Consider the following 17263-nt stretch of genomic DNA (forward strand, 5'->3'; position numbering starts at 1 on the left):
AGACACCTCTCTTTGTAACATTTCAGTGTTCTCTGATGGAGTGTGAAAAAAAAATAAAAAGGAAAATAAAAGATTTAATGCTGCAGGTTCTCTTCTCCATGTTGTCACTAAAGTCAATGTTGTGCCTTTGATAGTGAAAAAATATAAAGATTTTTTTTTTTTTTACATCCTACTAACCGTAGATTGTTTTTTGTAGTGGAAATTTTTTGTATTTTTATTTATGAGTCTCATAATAAAAATCAAACCATGATGTTCAGTTGTATACTTTCAATCTCCGGTTAGGAAAAAATGGACTTCATGTTGTCTGTCTTAGCCCTCTTTCTGGCTCGCCACTTGTTTTTCCTGAATTCTTTAGAGAACAGAAGGTTAGGATCTAACCCAAAATAATCACTTTGTAGCAGCGAGTTTTCGATCTGCTCTTTAATAGTCAATCCAGCACTTTTGCTGCAACTTCCAAAATATACTTCATCGTGATGGATTATAATATGTTAAGTATTTTAAGTCCAGTGGACCCAAACACAGCAACAACTTAAGTTATTTTATAACTTTACACTGTTAGACTTAGCTGTTATTTTTACAGTAAAAAAACACAAAATGCAAAAAATAAACCTTCAGTCTTAAAAGTGAATTAGTCATTTTTATTCCATCATATTTATAGTGCAGATGTCAGCAAGAGTAAGCTTGATTTTGAAAGTATCCAACCGAAAAAACGAGCCCAGTGTTGCCAACTCTTGGCAGGCAGTACATGCTCCACAAGGGGCCTAAATCGAGCATGAAAGTCACCAAGTTTGCAATACAAACTCCATCCAAAGCCACTCCCAAAGAATTGTCATTATGATTACGTGATCATATAGTAATGAACATGAGAATGGCTATCGTTTGTACTCACAGCTGTCAATCGAGCAACAATGATATCACAGGCATAGTTTGCGAAGGCAGGTAGGTAGGTAGGTAAATACACTGTCAACAGGAAGACTTATTAGATTTTTTTTGTCAGAGCACCTGATTGCAGTGAAATCCTACTTTGTAGGCTCATAAGCCTACAGGGAATCCGCTCCAAGTACGGGTGTGTGGTCTAGAAATCACAATTTAATGATCACTGGAAATTTGAATTTGTCCAGACATGGACAACATCATTTTTGAACAATTAAGACCTGTTGTAATTGAAAATCTACAGCCTTTAAGAGCAATAGACCATTAGAAGTAATCTGCCTTGTTAAGGGACACGCGGCTCAGTTTTGCCCCGAGGCCCCTAGTGGGTTAATCCAGCCCTGGTTTTGGGCTAAATGTGTCAGAACATGAACAATCCACTGATTTGCTGGCTAGTACATGACCTCTGTTGTCCTGCATCAAGGTCATACACTGTACAGTATTAAGTTCCCCAGGGCTTTTTCCCCATTTATGATTCTATTCCTAGAAAAATATCTCAGTCTGCTAAATGACTGTAATGTAATGTAATAGTTGGCTAATGTCCAATTTTCCAACAATTTTAATGAATTTGTTTTAGGCATGTCAGAACGTGAAGCAGCAATGACTAAATTTTAATTACTATAAAAGAAGAGGGGTAGAATTCTGGGTGAAATTCCCAGAGTGGCTTTGTTCGGTCCTTGTATTCCAAGTTTGTTTAGTACCCTGGTTACAATTGCCTTATTTTCTCATTCATTTTCTTTCCTCTTATATGCTTCAGCTTCATTCCTTCAGGCGCTGATGTTATATTTATTGTTCGTGAAACAACTTCTTGCCGATCTGGTAGTGCAGCAGGGTGAACGTATGTATAATTAGTATATTATATATAATATTATAATATTTTGACAGTTTAAATCTCTGTTTGTTCTGGGCCTTTTTATACCTTCTTGTCTCCCTATTTGTGGATACAGCTTGGTCACATTAAGTGAGCTTTAGTTGCATTTAGTGAATAATAGTATATACCGATGCAACACCAATATTATTTCGTACACTGAAGGATTCCTTTGAAATCTATAAAAAACTATACAAACCACTGAAACCAATTTCCAGATTCAGGTCTGAATATTAATGTGGCCACAGTTATGAAACGGATGCTCTAGTTAGTACATGCAGGAGAACACAAACACACACAGATTTAGTCATAGAAATCATTACATTGTTGTACATATAATGTATCATATGCAGTAAATATTCACTTGTTTTGTTCTTCGACTTTGTTTTAAATTCCCATTTTTATTCATTATTATTCATTATATTATCTGACTACACTAATCAGTGTTTCTCACAAATCTATTTTAAGGTACAGTACCAACAAATGTACTATTTGATTTACATAAATGCAAGCTGTTGCTGAGGGGCAGAGTCAGACCAAAGATATCTGTTTGTGTATGAGTTATATGAAAGAATAACAAAAACTGAAAAAATAATTTACTCCCTATTCTCTAGCAAATTAATATTCACTACATTCAGTGCCTGTGCAGTCATTTAAATTTAACTTACACTGAAGCCCAAAAGAATAAAAATGTATATTTGTATAAAGAAGTTTTGAAATGCTGACTCTTTGCTGCTCAGCTGAAGTTTATTGAGCACATTCATGCTCCCAAGAGCAAAATTCCTTTTGATTGTAATGACCCCATAACATTCCCTTCAGGAGAAACGTTACAATTTGATTTGAGCTTGAAGGTTTCGATAGGTATTTACATCTTTAAATCCACTACTGTTAAGGTTGCAGGAAAAGCTAAATCTGTGTATTTTGTTGCTGGTTTTCCAGTATGCCAGTTTGTGAAAAATAGATTGCGGTATGTCGATTAATGAGCAACAATAATATAAACGAGTAAAAGCAGGTTTTTAATCAAACCGAGAAGTTACTATATTGTCTTTTTTTAGAGCTTGCTGGTTGGCCAAAGATTAATTAAATAACAGCATGCACTAAATCAGGGCCGCGTACAGCCTGACACATAGTGAATTGACATATTAAATATGTCGCCCTACTTAATCAGATCTTTTTTTTTTTAACTCATGCACAACAAGTTGATCCTTTTGATTTAATCAAAATTTAACACAATACCTGCAGGCAGTTTACTGGAACCTCTTTCGCCCCTGCTGCTATACAACATGTCTGTCAGGCCAAATGGAGACCGCTCATTGAGCTACTGGTGAGGTGAGGTCCAGAAGGTGCACTGCAAACACACCCTCAGCTTAAAAAGCTCCAAAGATTAAGACAATAAACCTGAACTTTAAATAACATCATCTTAAAGGGTTTGTTCTGCTAATTTACTCAACCTTAAAAACCCAAATTAAATGTAATTTGTCATTGCTGTGTGCAGCACAAACAAAACAATATTCCATTCTACTCGCAATTGGCTAACCCACCGTCTAGACACCGATGGGCTGTAACGCTTCTTAAAACACACTCAAAAACAAGCAGCAATGTATGCAGGCAATCTGCTCAAAGTCATTATATATGACATTTTATACAATCTTGCCAAAAACTAAAATAAACCCACCAAGCTGTCTGCCTGTGTGATATAGTTCTACTGTATGTTCTGATGGTTGCATTGTGGGTGGCATCATGCCTGATAAAAGCAAAATCATACTCAAAACATAAACTGATTAAAGAAACGTTAAATGCATTCATGTAAATAATCCTTTTTTTTAACTATTTCAAACCCCAGCACCTGACTGTACGCCACCAGTCACCGTCAACAGCCTGTTGTGTGTCTCCACAAATGTTCACAGTGGAAGCTCCATTCAGCTGTGTGGCTTCGCACTCACCACCTGGCTGTGATGTGCTAATGGCAACTACTGCAGCACTTCAAGCCTGACTGCCTTTTGTCTGTTCTGCCTCTTGTGCCATAGAGGTCACAATTTCTATCATTAGAGATGCAGGGTGTGCGTATGTGAGCACTTCTCTTGTCACACGCGCCATCATTGTCGTTCTAGAGGAAGCGAGTCGAGACACAAAGCTGTTCAGCTTCTCGCTCGGTGATAGATCGACCTGAACAAGGTTTGGATGAGTATTTTTGTGGCAGGTTGTCGCTCACGTTCACCTCCCTTGTTGTGATTTCATTGCTGTGGTAGTTTATCAAACATATCAGTTTGCACCTTTGCTCAATTTCATATCCAAACAGCAAACATTTTGAACATATAGTATGTACTGAATGATGCCTTGTCATGTTCCTGTGTACGTTAAAGTAATAGTTCAACATCTGAGGTGGTGCAATTATTCCCTGTCTTTCCGATAGTGAGAACAGTTATTTAAAGGAAAAAATATTTAATAGGCAATGCAAGAATGTTTATCCTCAATGTGTGTGGCATAAGGTTTCTCTCCAATCTAATTTGCCTTTGCAAATAAGTAGTAAGTAAACAGTTTTAGGAGAAAGCATTGGATCCGTAAATTATTGCCAGATTGCCATGCTATTTGGTATGAATAGTCCCAGAGGATGATTCATAAGGGTTATCGTGACCTGGCGTTTCCTCTAGCCACCATCAGGCCACACTTTCCACACGCTCCCCCGACAATAAACCTTGCAAACACAAAGGCATGGTTTAAAAGGCTGATGTAGCGCTGAAAAATATATTGATCCCAGAGGAAAACCACCTTTGAAGGTTGCATTTTAGTGGGCTGTTTTATAGCACAATTCATAGACAAGCTTTCAAATTCTGATAAGGTCTAAATGCTGCATTCACACCATTGTGGCAAAAATCAAAAATCCCTTCCTGACAATGAGTTGCTTTCACATCAATGCATTTTTTCAAACTCTTTCACCTTGAGTCTGAATTCACAACCCGTTCTCACTCCCGACGCGTCAAATACCTTAGATGGTCGGTGCTCCTCGGCATCTGACACGCAAGTATGCACAATGTTTTGTCATTCCAGCTGCTTGTCACGCGTGTCGTTAGTCAGAAAAGTTCATGTCACCCACGCTCTGTTCCTTACCCTGACTAAGTGGTTTTGTTGCCTAATCTTCCATTGAAGACGCACATTATTTTGACCCTATGCCTGTAACGAGTGTACGTTGACATGCCATCCATGACACGTCCAAAACTGAAGCTAGAGTTGTCACAGAGAGCCTCATAGTTCGAAACTTGGGGTGAAAATGTGTTGGCATTCGCATATGACACATAATATATTGTACATTCTTTGGAAGTAATGTTTCATATATGATATTGATGATCCGCTAAAAACATGCAAAAGAAAAAACATTGTGCTCCTTTAATTTGTGCAGAGTGAGGAAAGCATTGCCATTGTCATCTGGTTGCTGCAATAGACCAGCTTGGCTGTGTGTCCGACAAACAAACATCACATTCAAAGTGTCCCAATAATACCACTATGTTTGCTCATTTCCTCTCTTTGGCACACAGGATCAGATCTTGACTTCAGTGTATTGGAAACTAATGAGGCAGCTCTCCACTTTCCCTCTCCACTTATGCACTGACTCCCAAGTATTTGGCCCAAAACACATGGCGGTTCTGTGGTTATTTATTTATATGTCTATTTAAACTCTTTTAGAATTTGACAGAAAAGAAAAACAGGAAATGAGAGGGGGGAAAAAGTCATTGTGAATTGTTTTTTGTTGGAGTTGTTGCTTTAGTCTGACTTTGATCTTGTTTTGGGGTATTAGGAAGGAAAGGGCAGGGGGTTGGTGAATGGTTTGTCAGGATGGTAATATGAACAGTGAAGAGCCTTTGTGTTGCAGCATCAGGTTTCAGCACTGACCTTTGACCCACATGTCTAAAGGCCGGATTGTTTAGGTCAGTGGTGTTCCTGGAGTTCCTTGTTTTGAGGTTTTTGAAATGTAAGTTTGAATTTCAAATGTTCTTAAAAACAGACAAAATTAAATATTGTATTATTTGTATTTATTTTCTGAGATCTTGAGGGGGTTTGTGTTTGGACTCAGTCAAGAGAAGGACATCTGCCGCTTTACATCTTTGACTGATACACTATTTTGAACAAAGGCATGATACTTGTCGGGAGGATTTAAAACATTATAGCAACAAAAATGCCTGAGAGACTGCAAAATGTAATTGAGGCAGATGTGATTGGACAATATCGACAAAGAGGGTTGCACTTGTGAATTCTCTTCATTCATTCATAAAAAAAAAAATCTCTTTCAATTTTTTTTATTTCATCTTGTTCAAAGGGCTACATTATTATTTGTATTATTATTGTTTACTAACTTATTGATAGGTCTTGTTAACATTCATAGACACTATTCCTGTGGTAGAATGAGAAAAACCTATAATATTTTACTGCTGCTGAGGGAACCTGATGCTGTTGTGCATGGTGCCATCCTCTGGTGGCTGTAGTGAACTGCAGGAGTTAACTCATAATCAATGAGCAGAGTAGGCTTTTAGTAGGTTTGTTGCAAATAACACCGAGTACATTGTTGTGCTATTTGTGTCAAAAGAACAATATTTAAACAACTAGAGTCACTGTATCAACAATTAAATATAATCTGTTATTTTAAGTGATCTATTTAGAAAGTTAACATCACATGCGTCAGACAATCATATCACATTATAAAGTAATTAATATAAAAATGTATTTGACATAAATTACAGTCTTGTAAAATAAGATTAATCCGTAATAATTATATTATTCTCCTTACATACGAAGCTTAATAATTCACTGTCTCCAAACAAAAATAAGATTTTTTCACTGGAGTTGGACAGTTGCACTTTTACTGTTCAAAAACGATTAGTTCGTGAAAATTTGCACTATGTGTTTATTTAGTAAAAAAAGAAAGCCACATGACCATTTACATACTGTAACATTCCATGAGTAAATACATAAAATACATAAACACATAAATGCACTTGTTGGAAATGGACACTTCTAAATATATACTGCTACTTAAAGACTGCTAAATATTTTATGAAGTTACGATTTTATTTAAGCTATTTCTTATTTCATGGTTGCAGTTATGATTTTAACATTCAGTTTCCAAATTTGTTGCATTTCATACATAATATTGTGTTTGCACAGGAAAGAAATGCCACTTAAGGGGTAAGTAGCGAATCATTTTTTAAATAAGAATGATGAAATAACATTTCATAATAATTACATGAGTTTTAACAACATTTTATAATAATTTACAATTTATTGGCTCAATGTGATTTATGAACATTTTTATTTCTATGATTATGACCCCCATGTCTTTCTTTAAAAGTATGGTGAAGGGGATAAATGATTTTTTTGCAACATAATTAAAGAGAACCACAGCAAACATCTGTTAGCTACGGAAGTTCTGTTCAACATTACAATAGTTTTTATACAGACTTTATTACATGAGGTGACACATTGACGTTAAACATTTAATTGGCGTATTTTAAGCGCTACAAGTTTTCACCATTTTACTTACAGACTTATGATTTACCAAATGAACTGACAGTATGCTAAATCAATCTGTTTGAATATGTATATCTATCTAAATTCTACTTTCAAGGAGAGGGGACATGCAGTCAAATGTTTCCATAATTTACATGTAGTGCAAAACAGTTAATATGCATTTATTACTTTACTAATATAAATTCATCATGTATTGATCCATGTAAATACATACCTTATTTATTTATGTTAATGTTTTACACTGCAATAACAGCAATAATAAAACTTAAAAATCTACAAATATCCTGCTGCTCAACAACCTGCCTCTTACTCCATATTTTATTCTTAAACTGTATCATTGATGCTGGATATTTCCAGATAATTAAACATTTTCTGGTTTCTTCTCAGGTTTTACCGGGCTCTTAAAGGCACTAAATATTGTGGCAATATTCCATATTTGTTTTAAATTGGCTGATTATATCCCAAAACCTTTTCCCCCCCAAGACTTCTAAACACAACCGGACAAAAATATAAAGAACTATTGTAATTGGTTTATAGTGCTCCTCCACCACCAACAGGGACTGTAACAAGTATAGGATGCTTTGCGGTCCAGTCCTCCCTTTTTTTTAATGAATTGTATCATAATTTAAGTAAATAAATCGTTTTTTTATATCTTCACTTTATATGAACAAGAAACTCTAAATTTTTCCATGTCAGTTCATGTGTTGACGTTGTTCTTTTTGTTAACTTTTATATTCACTTTTGCTTGTTGTGTTGTCATCCTTGTTAATCCTTCATAACTTTGAATAATAACTTCATGCTGAAGTGCATGGGGGCATTTCTGCTTCTGCATCTCAAAAAGCCTTGTGCCGGCTCTGAAAACATCTCAGATTGCACAGATAAAATGGGACTTAAAACTATCTGGTCAAACCTAAAATAATGATAATAACGATAATGATATTTGTAATGATAGTTGGAATAATGACCTTTGTACATAGGTCCCAACTACAGGAAACCTTCCCCTGTTCCATTGCCATGCGAGTGCCTCCCCGTATCCACTGAGCTACACAGGGCATAGAGCCAATAACTGGCCTTTTAGAATTCAATGCTCTCTCCACTGAGCTTGTGTCCACAGCAGTAGTGGTGCGAGACTCAGGCGACCTGCCACACTGACCACAGCGTGCCCAGTGTGATGCTGTAGGCCACCACGGCCACCAAGTAGACCCTGAAGAGCAGCACGTCCAGCACGTAGCCGACCTGCAGCCACTCCTTAGCAACCTCCCGGCACCTGTCCCTCTTCTCCAGGAAGTGGCGTATCGCCGTCACTTCCTGCAGGATGTTGTCCATGACAGGCGGGGTGGGGTCCCTGGATGGGGGCAGACCCAGTCCGATCAGTCTGCCTTCTCTCTCATGGTGGCTGAGCCTTCGGCCTATCTCACAGGTGTGGTGGTGGGTGCACTGGGCTGCAGGATGGAACAAGGATAAGCTTCATTTTACTTCATTTTCTAGTTTTTCATTGAAGTCTGAAGGTTAAGGTAAAGAGAATAACATTTCTTTTAGTGCCATTCAAGGGCTAAACTTCCACTTGTGCAAATGTATAACTCCTTCCTGATCAAAAGTGGATACACCCTTTTGACTTTATTGACTTTTCATTTTTAGCCCCTACTTGTGATTCATTTTCCACCAAACCATCCCTGTCTCCTAAAAAGAACATTCAGCTGACCATTAATTTGCAAAAGCAAATGATGGAAATGGAGGAAGGAAATATAATGTTACGTTTTTTTATCCATATACTGAGAAAGCACTGTTAATGGATGTATATGTATCCAGGCAAGGCAAACATTAACCTCTAGGTTTTTTGATTTGATTAAAAACTTGACTTCACCTTTGCCTAATTGCACAAAAGTAAAAATCACTGTGGTAAGCTACTGCCACATGCGTTCACCTGTACCTTACCAGTCCCATAGTTGTTGTCCTTGTAGTGCTCCAGGTCGACGCCCTGGGTGGACAGCGTGGGACAGAGGCTGTGCTTCTTGTGGATGCAGAAGAGGACCGGAGCTCTTTCTAGCACCAAGTACTTAACCCAGTGGGGCACAGGGGGCTGCAGGTCCTGCTTGTGGACCAGACGCACAATCAGAACGGTTTCTGTCAGGCTGATCACCAGCAGGGCCATGCAAACCACGAAGTACACACCTACAGCACAGGTAAAATGAGAGAAAGTGTTTCATGATGATCCACTCACAGATATTCTATAAAATCAGATAGCAGTAGAATAATGCTCCAATATTGTACATATTTAAATCACTGCGTTTGATTATACATCTGATTCACCTATCAGAGGGGTTCCTATGGCAGTGGCAGGCAGAGTGTCAGACACGATGATGAGGAAGACAGAGTAGCCGAGCAGCAAAGTGATCTTGAAGGAAACCCTCTCTCCACTGTCTGGTGGCAGATAGAAACCCACAATGTCCATCACCATCAAGAAGATGCTGGGCAGCAGCAGGTTCACAGTGTAGAACAACGGCCGCCGCCGGATCACCACCTGGGAAATTAAGGTTTTAAGTCAATTGAAAAAGTCTGGCGTGAAAGAAGGCAGGAAAAAAGCTAACACGGCTCTGTCCTACATCAGTCGACAATTAACATATTGTATCTTGTCTGTTTAATCCATACAAACTAAACCGTATCCATCTGCCCAATAGTTCTGAGCAGCATTTTCATCTAGACAGTGACCTATTGGTGTGCACAAGTTTTGTCACAATCTCACAGACAGAGCAAATAAGCATATTCCCCAAAAATACACAATTATTTGGACCCACATTTAGTAGACTATTATTTTGGGGGCATTTAATGACTTAAAAACAGAGTTAACAGACAGTAGCCAAATGTTGTAAAGCACATGGTCAGTGCTTTGCAACCTTAAGCCAACAGGTGCTCCACAAAAAAATTCTCTAAATATTCATGTAATGTACAAAAAGCATCAACTTAATGCTTAGTATTGTGGCAGAGTTTCTGTGTAACGTTACCAGCAAATTCTGATAAAAGAGTGTAAATATTTTTTTAAGAAATTAGAGAAATTGGCATTGAAACTAATCAGTTTTGCCTGATTCTTTTCCTTGTTTTCTTTTTAAAAGAGGAGAGAGGAGGTGAGAAGAGAGGACAGGGCTCCTACTTATCTCTTCAGAAACTAAGTCTATATTATTTATGCTTCATATCAAGGTCAATTCTCACACCTGTGAGTAAAGCATATAAACTAGACTTTACATTACAATGACATTGTTTCACATTGTGGTGATGCAGGTTAACTTATCATGTTCAATTCAAGTGTTTTTTTCTAAATCTTGAGACACCTCATATGTAAGCTAGACTGACATTTCTCCTCTGCAGTATTTTTGCACAAATTTACTGTAGCTAAGATCCTCCATCCTAGGGGAAACATTTAAATATACGTTCGTATTTTTAATGCTGGACTTGATTTGTTGCATTTATTATTTGTAAAATTGTTTTAGTAAAGAAAGAGAAAAAAGAAGATCATAATGAATGTCCAATAAGAGCAGTCTGGCAGTCAGTCTTGAGGTCAGGCCACCTTAAGACAAAACCTTTGATGCACGATGCACCACCCCACATGTATCCTTCACACATACATACACACATAAATCTAAAAATCATTATTTCAAATACTTACATGGAACTTCATCTCAGCATAATAGTCATCATTGTCAACGCTGAAGATCTTGTAGTTGGACAGTATATGGAGCAGCTCCCACTCTCCTTGGTTCATGAAGACGCTCTTGTCCTCCCTGAGCTCCTCGGGGCTTCGCATCAGGGTGATGTTGATGTCATCAACTACAGATCGAACACAATGTCGGGAGCAGGATGAAACAGCCATGGCAACAAGTTACCTATCGCCCTCCACTCTGCTCTATCAGCGCAGGTCACAGTGGGGGAGAGTCCATAGATGCACAGACCAAAGCGGTTGTTTCACTCAAGGCTTAAAGAGAAGAGTGTCAGACAGAGTAGGATGTTGTTTTCTGATACCAGTGTATATTTTTCACTCGGAATGCTTCTAGGATTATAGGATCCAACTTTTTCAGTCCCGATACCTGGGCCTTCGCTATCGGCTGAAACTTTGGGGACAATTTTCACATTCTCCTGTGTTTTCTCTTCTAAATAAGTTGGCTAACCTGGAGGTTTTTTTTTTGTTTTTTTTTGCAACCAGTCTGATCGTCTGACTGCTTCTGTTGTACATGGTTTTAGTGATTGTGCTGAGTTCCCAGATCTCTGCAATTAACTTGGTGAATACATTGTTATTAGTACTGATTGAAATTAGGGAAATAATGGACAAAGCAAAGAAATATTACTCAAGTTGTAATGAGCTGGGATTGTCCTTTTAATGCAGGTTTAAGTCATTAATGTAAATATCTTTCTGAAGGAAGTCAGTTCCATTCTGTGTTCATTTTGAAGTTAAAGCTAAAACTACCTTAATCTATGTCCAATCATTATTATCCAGTTGGAGACCTTGTTCTCAGGAAACCATAACCTGTTAGAAAACCTCAAACCTTTCTTCTAGAAGAAAAAATGTGGCTGGAGGGAAACCAGTTCCTTTTATTATATAATGATTGTCTTACTGGTATGTAGCCAGCTCTGGAAGGTGAGGCTGCATTTCTGCACATCAAATGGAAAGTTGTAGATGTTGAGAGTGCAGGCTGTGACCACCTGGATGGGCTTGTAGTTGCGCACCAGTCCATCATGTGTCACATAGACATAAGGTATGTCTGGAGACTTCCCCACATCCACACTGCAAGTTAGAGAAAAAAATGTCAACTTGTTTAGGAGCAAAGACAGATACTGATAGAATAACAGAAGGAGCAGATTGATTGGTGTCAACAGAAGCGGTTCTTACAACTCATTGATGAGGATGTCAGGCACCCACACATTAGCAGTAGGTATAGACATTTGTTTGACTTCATCAAAGTCTTCTGGGTTCCACACCAGGAATTCATCCATCCATGCCTGAAGTATTATCAAAGGAATAAGCCAGATGAGTCAATATTAGATATAGATGTATTTCAGCATAGAGTGTAAACACAGATAGCAATAGTGTTTTCCTTAACATATAATAGATGTTATATGTAGACTGTAAAGACATAAAGCCTAAGGGAAAAATGAATTTGAAGAGGGATAAGATACACAAAAATCGCACAGTTGAAATGGTCAAATTTGCAAATGTTATCACAAATTTCACTGATTTTGCTATTATTATCATAACAAATTGGTTTAATAGATCAAATACTTCATAGTGTTATAACGCAGTACATAAAAGTAGCTATGTTCCAGATTGTAGCATCAATGGGATAACTTACAGTACATGTTATGATTTTTGGAATTTCTTTTGTCTTTGTTTTACCTGTCTGTACCAAACATACGTTGTCAGCACCTGGTTCTTCTCATCCTGTAGTGGAATAGAAGACATTCGACTTTTAGAAAATAATTTAAAAATTAATTATGTTTTAATACATCAATTTATTTTATATTGTGCTGATATGCATATTTAGATTATATTCAAATGTAACATCCACATGTCAATGGCATTATTATTGAAATGTTTTTTTAATAAAAGTTATAATCACCTAAAATAATAATAAGTATATTATATAGAAATATTAATATTCTGCTTCAATCCATATTGAAGCAGAATTTTATGTCTCATTCCTGCACCACTCTACAGAAGCATAATACAACATATCGTAGGGTTACGTGATGAGGTCGTGGCTTTAAATTTCTTAATCTCGAGGCCCTGTCTTTCAGATGGTTTTAAATTAAGGTGTTAAATCAAATTATTACACAGCAAACTTGGGGTAATGAGGTATTTCAGCATAACAGGACAGTCTGCACATAATTGCCAGCCAATTTTTACCCCAGGGGCCGTAGAAGGTTAATCCATTCGTTCTGCCATTTGAATGTAAGTGTTACAAATCAAATATAACCCTGTACAGCCTCAATGTAGTTTGCACATGTTTGTATGTGTAATGCAAATAATCATGCAGATGGCATATAAAACAATAACTAAATGAGTCATGGTATGCACAGTAGATGATATACATAAAACTGCATAGTGGTTCACTGTTGGCAGGTTAGTGTGACATTCTGGAAGTGTGTAGCTCACCACATTGAGGATGGAGTAAACCATGAGGTCTATGGCCACTATAGTTGACGTCCTCCAGTCTTTCACTGGTCTCACTCCCTTCTTATAGCCCGCACTCAGAAACTCAGATAGCCGCACTAATGTGGCGTTGGCAAATCTTCCTGTGCTGCCGCCCTGTTTCTTCACTGAAAATGTATAAAATATTAAATCATGTATTTTGCACTGACATGAAGATTTCAAACATAGTGTTTATCTCGTAAAGTCAGCAACAGAGGTACATTTTAAAAAATCAATGGTTATTAAACACATTTAAATACATTTATCAATAGGTCTATGTGTAAGTTAAACATGCTTTCACATAATAGAGCACACCATTTTTCTGAATTAATTCTTCATTGTAATAAATAGCTAATAAGATCTGGCTGATTAAATCACTTCTTAAAAGTAAAAAGTGATTTAAGTAATTGCAAATTTCTTTACAAACATAGAACTTTTGGCGCTTTGTGACAGGTGGTGATGGAAAAAAGTTATTGTGGAACCTTGGATGTATATACATTTTTTTATTTTCACATGAATTTCATGAATTCAAATGAAATCAGGCAGATTGTAGATGACTGACGGACAACACTTTCTGGACAGCACAGGAAAAAACATCCTGGAATGGAAGGATGGTAAAACTTCCTATCCCTATATATTTAGTAACAGTTTTTTAATGGTTTAAGCAATGCCACTTTAACAAGACATGTGCAAAAGTATATTGAATTACATTTAGAAAATTCCATGCAATGAAATGTAGTCTATTTTATGTTATATAATTATTTGTTTTGAATATTCACTATTTTTATTCTTTTAGCTCTGTGTTAAACAAATGTCTTTACAAATGTAAACAAATCAAACAAAACAAAAAAAAGCTACATCTATAATCTAAAACTACATTCTGTATATTTAGAGACACAATGACATTAATCCCTAATGGCTTGGTAACCCTTGTCTATTAATTCACTACTCTTTGCTAACAAATTAGTCACTTGTAAACCACGATTCAAACAACTTTTCCAAAATATGTGAATAATACTTAATTAGTTAAGTCTAATATTGGAGTCAAACCACACAGTCAAAATAATATATATATTAATATACACCTTTCCTCAGAAATTTAAAGGGCTTACTGCCCAAATTTTGCTGGCAATTTTTTTTGTCACAATAGGGTAGGCCAATAGCCAAATATTCAAAAGCATATATTGTAGTAAAACAGAATCTGCTGTACCTGTGCAGGCTCTTGATGCTCCTTGAATAAGAAGGAAAATGAGTGCAGTCCAGGCCGATGAGGGTCTCATGGTGCCAGTTCACCTGTGTTTTCTTCCCCCACTGTGGAAGTCTGCCTGCCGCTCTGATGAAAGGCCACAGGATGCCTCACACCCATATCCTCCATATCCATCCACTTTATCCATCCCTTCGCTCTCATCTACTATCAAAACCTTGTTAGTGTCACTCAGCCCATAAGGGTGTAGCCATCTGCTCTGACGCCACTCCTCCGTGTTCAATAAAGCACCCAGCTCTCAGAGATAAATGGAGCTGAAAGACTGCAGAAATGAGAGCTAGTGACCGGATCGTATATCACGTCTGAGTGATCATTTAATTAAGTAGCATGCCAACATCAGGCCGCTATGTTACAGTGATTTAGCACAATTAAGAGAGGCAAGAGTGTCAACTAACTTACTGACAGCAAAGTTTCAGCATTTAATGACCTTTTATCACATCAAACCTACTGTGGCCATAGTTGCCTGCTTTACTTTACTTTCTAAATGTTGAGATCCCAAATATTGAAGGCTTCAAAGGAAATGATCTTCTCAAATAAGATGTCATTTTTTTTGCTACCAATCAGTCGCTAGAGCATCAGTGAGATTGGGCAATAAGACCTGGTTTGCAGTCTGCTTCTATTTCCATTCATATCAAATGGAAATGGAAAGTTTGCATGTTCATTCGAGTCATGGCAGCAGTTTCCACTCCTGTTTTTTCTCACTATCAGAGGATACCAGTATGAGGGTATTTGCACTTGTTTATCTAGAGGGTTTCTTTACACTTTACTATGCTTTCTTTGGTAATGTTCTTGCCTGGCTGAATAATAGCTATTGTTCAGAAATATCCCAGAAGAACTGTCAATCATCCCCCATATACCGTCTATTCAGTCTGTTAAACTCTGGACTCATTTTCAAACACTCATTTTCCTAACATTTTCTTATATATGTTATTTGCCTATTTTTTCAGATGTAAATCAGCTTCCTCCAGTGCAATAAAAATGAACATGAACACTGCAGCCCCTGAGGGCTCATAGCTGTCTTCCAAAATGTTTATGAAGACCGATTTCTCATGACTAGGTGTAAATCAGAAATATGAAGAGACAAGTTCCTGGTTGGTTTGACTCTTTTGAGGCTTTTATTTTCACTCCTGTTATGTATTATCTTCACAAAACAATAGACTTAAAGGCTTTCCTTTTATTTCAAAAGATCAGATACAGTCACTTTGAGATGACATTCATATTCACAGCAAAGTAATAACACAAAGCTTTGAACTTAACTGTTACCTCATACAGACAGTCACAAAGTATTGACTACACATTTATCCTCAGCTTAGTTGCGTAATATCATGTAACCAGATCCACTGGAGGAAGAGGTTTGCAGATACTGTGAAAATTGCATTAACATGGATCTTCCCACCGGCAAGTTTGCTATGAAGGACTTTTGATATTCTAGTCATGACTATTAGTGAAACCAACAGGGAATGGAGGACACAGCAGCTGAGCTCTGAATGGGTTTTATTGATCAATTTTGTGGCAGTGGGATGGAGATTAAAGTATGAATACAATATCATAACATCACACTGGCACTGAGTATTTTCTCCAGAGAGCTGCTTTATTATACAGTATCTTTTGAGTCAATCTTCACTGTCGGGAATTCATCATAACAGATGCCAAACAATCATGTCTCAAACTAGAGAGTTGCCTTTACAGTGGCAATGCAATATCTGGAGGTTAGGCAAGCAGTATAAGTCTAGTTTCAGACAATGAATTGTATACTTGTAGTTTTGGCAATCAGTATCGGCTAAAATCAATAGCTGAGATTTGAAAACACGATGACACTGAAAAAAAAAAAGTGAGACATGGCAAGAAATATGATCATATTAGCCATATGCCCAACATATTTAAAAGATAAATCTTTCAACTTTGACCTAACGTACTTATCAGTCGGGAATTTTCAATGACATAAGAAGAAAGTTGGGGGTGTTGGAGGGAGTTACACAGCATTCAACGTTGGCATTAGAGAATCAGAAGAGTAATACACATAGATTATAAAGACCGACTAAAACTTTTATTAATATGATGAAATGGTAGTTATAAACAAACACATGATTCATTTGCGACTTAGCTGCTTTGCCTGAAATTCAGTTATATTCTGGATAAACTTTTTGTATACAACCTGTCTACAAAACCCACAACAATAAGAGGTTCGTTGTTATGATACAGTATATTTTAAAGGCGTTGGTTAAATATTGGCGCACAATATAAAGTGTATCCTATTTTATATAATTCTAATTAATAACCTTTGTGGAAGGGAAACTAAATATGACCATATACATATAATAGACTACATAAATAAATACATATGCAATAATAATTATGCATCCATTTATTTGCATTGAAACATACTTAGGCTTCTCCCACAGACTAAAGTACTGCATCCTAAATCACTGTAAATACGGTCAACATCATAAGCAAGAAGTTCTTTCAGAGTAATAAAAAAATAATGAAGTCGCTGATAATGCGG

General features: G+C 37.0%; 1 protein-coding gene across 1 annotated transcript; it reads right to left on the reverse strand.

Annotated features, from left to right (window-relative positions):
• Positions 1–8449: 8449 nt before the first annotated feature.
• htr3a (5-hydroxytryptamine (serotonin) receptor 3A) lies at positions 8450–14862 on the reverse strand. The gene is made up of 9 exons (XM_054626346.1): positions 14790–14862; positions 13461–13624; positions 12702–12746; positions 12198–12307; positions 11923–12092; positions 10980–11140; positions 9629–9839; positions 9254–9490; positions 8450–8760 (listed from the first exon to the last, which is right to left on the reverse strand). Exons 1-9 carry the CDS (start codon positions 14860–14862, stop codon positions 8450–8452), a joined length of 1482 nt encoding a protein of 493 aa, XP_054482321.1.
• Between the last annotated feature and the right edge of the window lie 2401 nt (positions 14863–17263).

Source organism: Anoplopoma fimbria, chromosome 24 (genome assembly GCF_027596085.1).
Source record: "Anoplopoma fimbria isolate UVic2021 breed Golden Eagle Sablefish chromosome 24, Afim_UVic_2022, whole genome shotgun sequence".
Taxonomy (NCBI): Eukaryota; Metazoa; Chordata; class Actinopteri; order Perciformes; family Anoplopomatidae; genus Anoplopoma; species Anoplopoma fimbria.

Excerpts from the sequence above, each read along its gene's own strand:
- htr3a (XM_054626346.1), bottom strand. The coding sequence starts at position 14,862 with ATGGGTGTGAGGCATCCTGTGGCCTTTCATCAGAGCGGCAGGCAGACT. Across the intron at positions 12,747-13,460 it reads TTTACTCCATCCTCAATGTG|GATGAGAAGAACCAGGTGCT; the intron begins GTGAGCTACACA and ends ATTCCACTACAG. Across the intron at positions 11,141-11,922 it reads CCAGAGCTGGCTACATACCA|TTGATGACATCAACATCACC; the intron begins GTAAGACAATCA and ends TTCGATCTGTAG.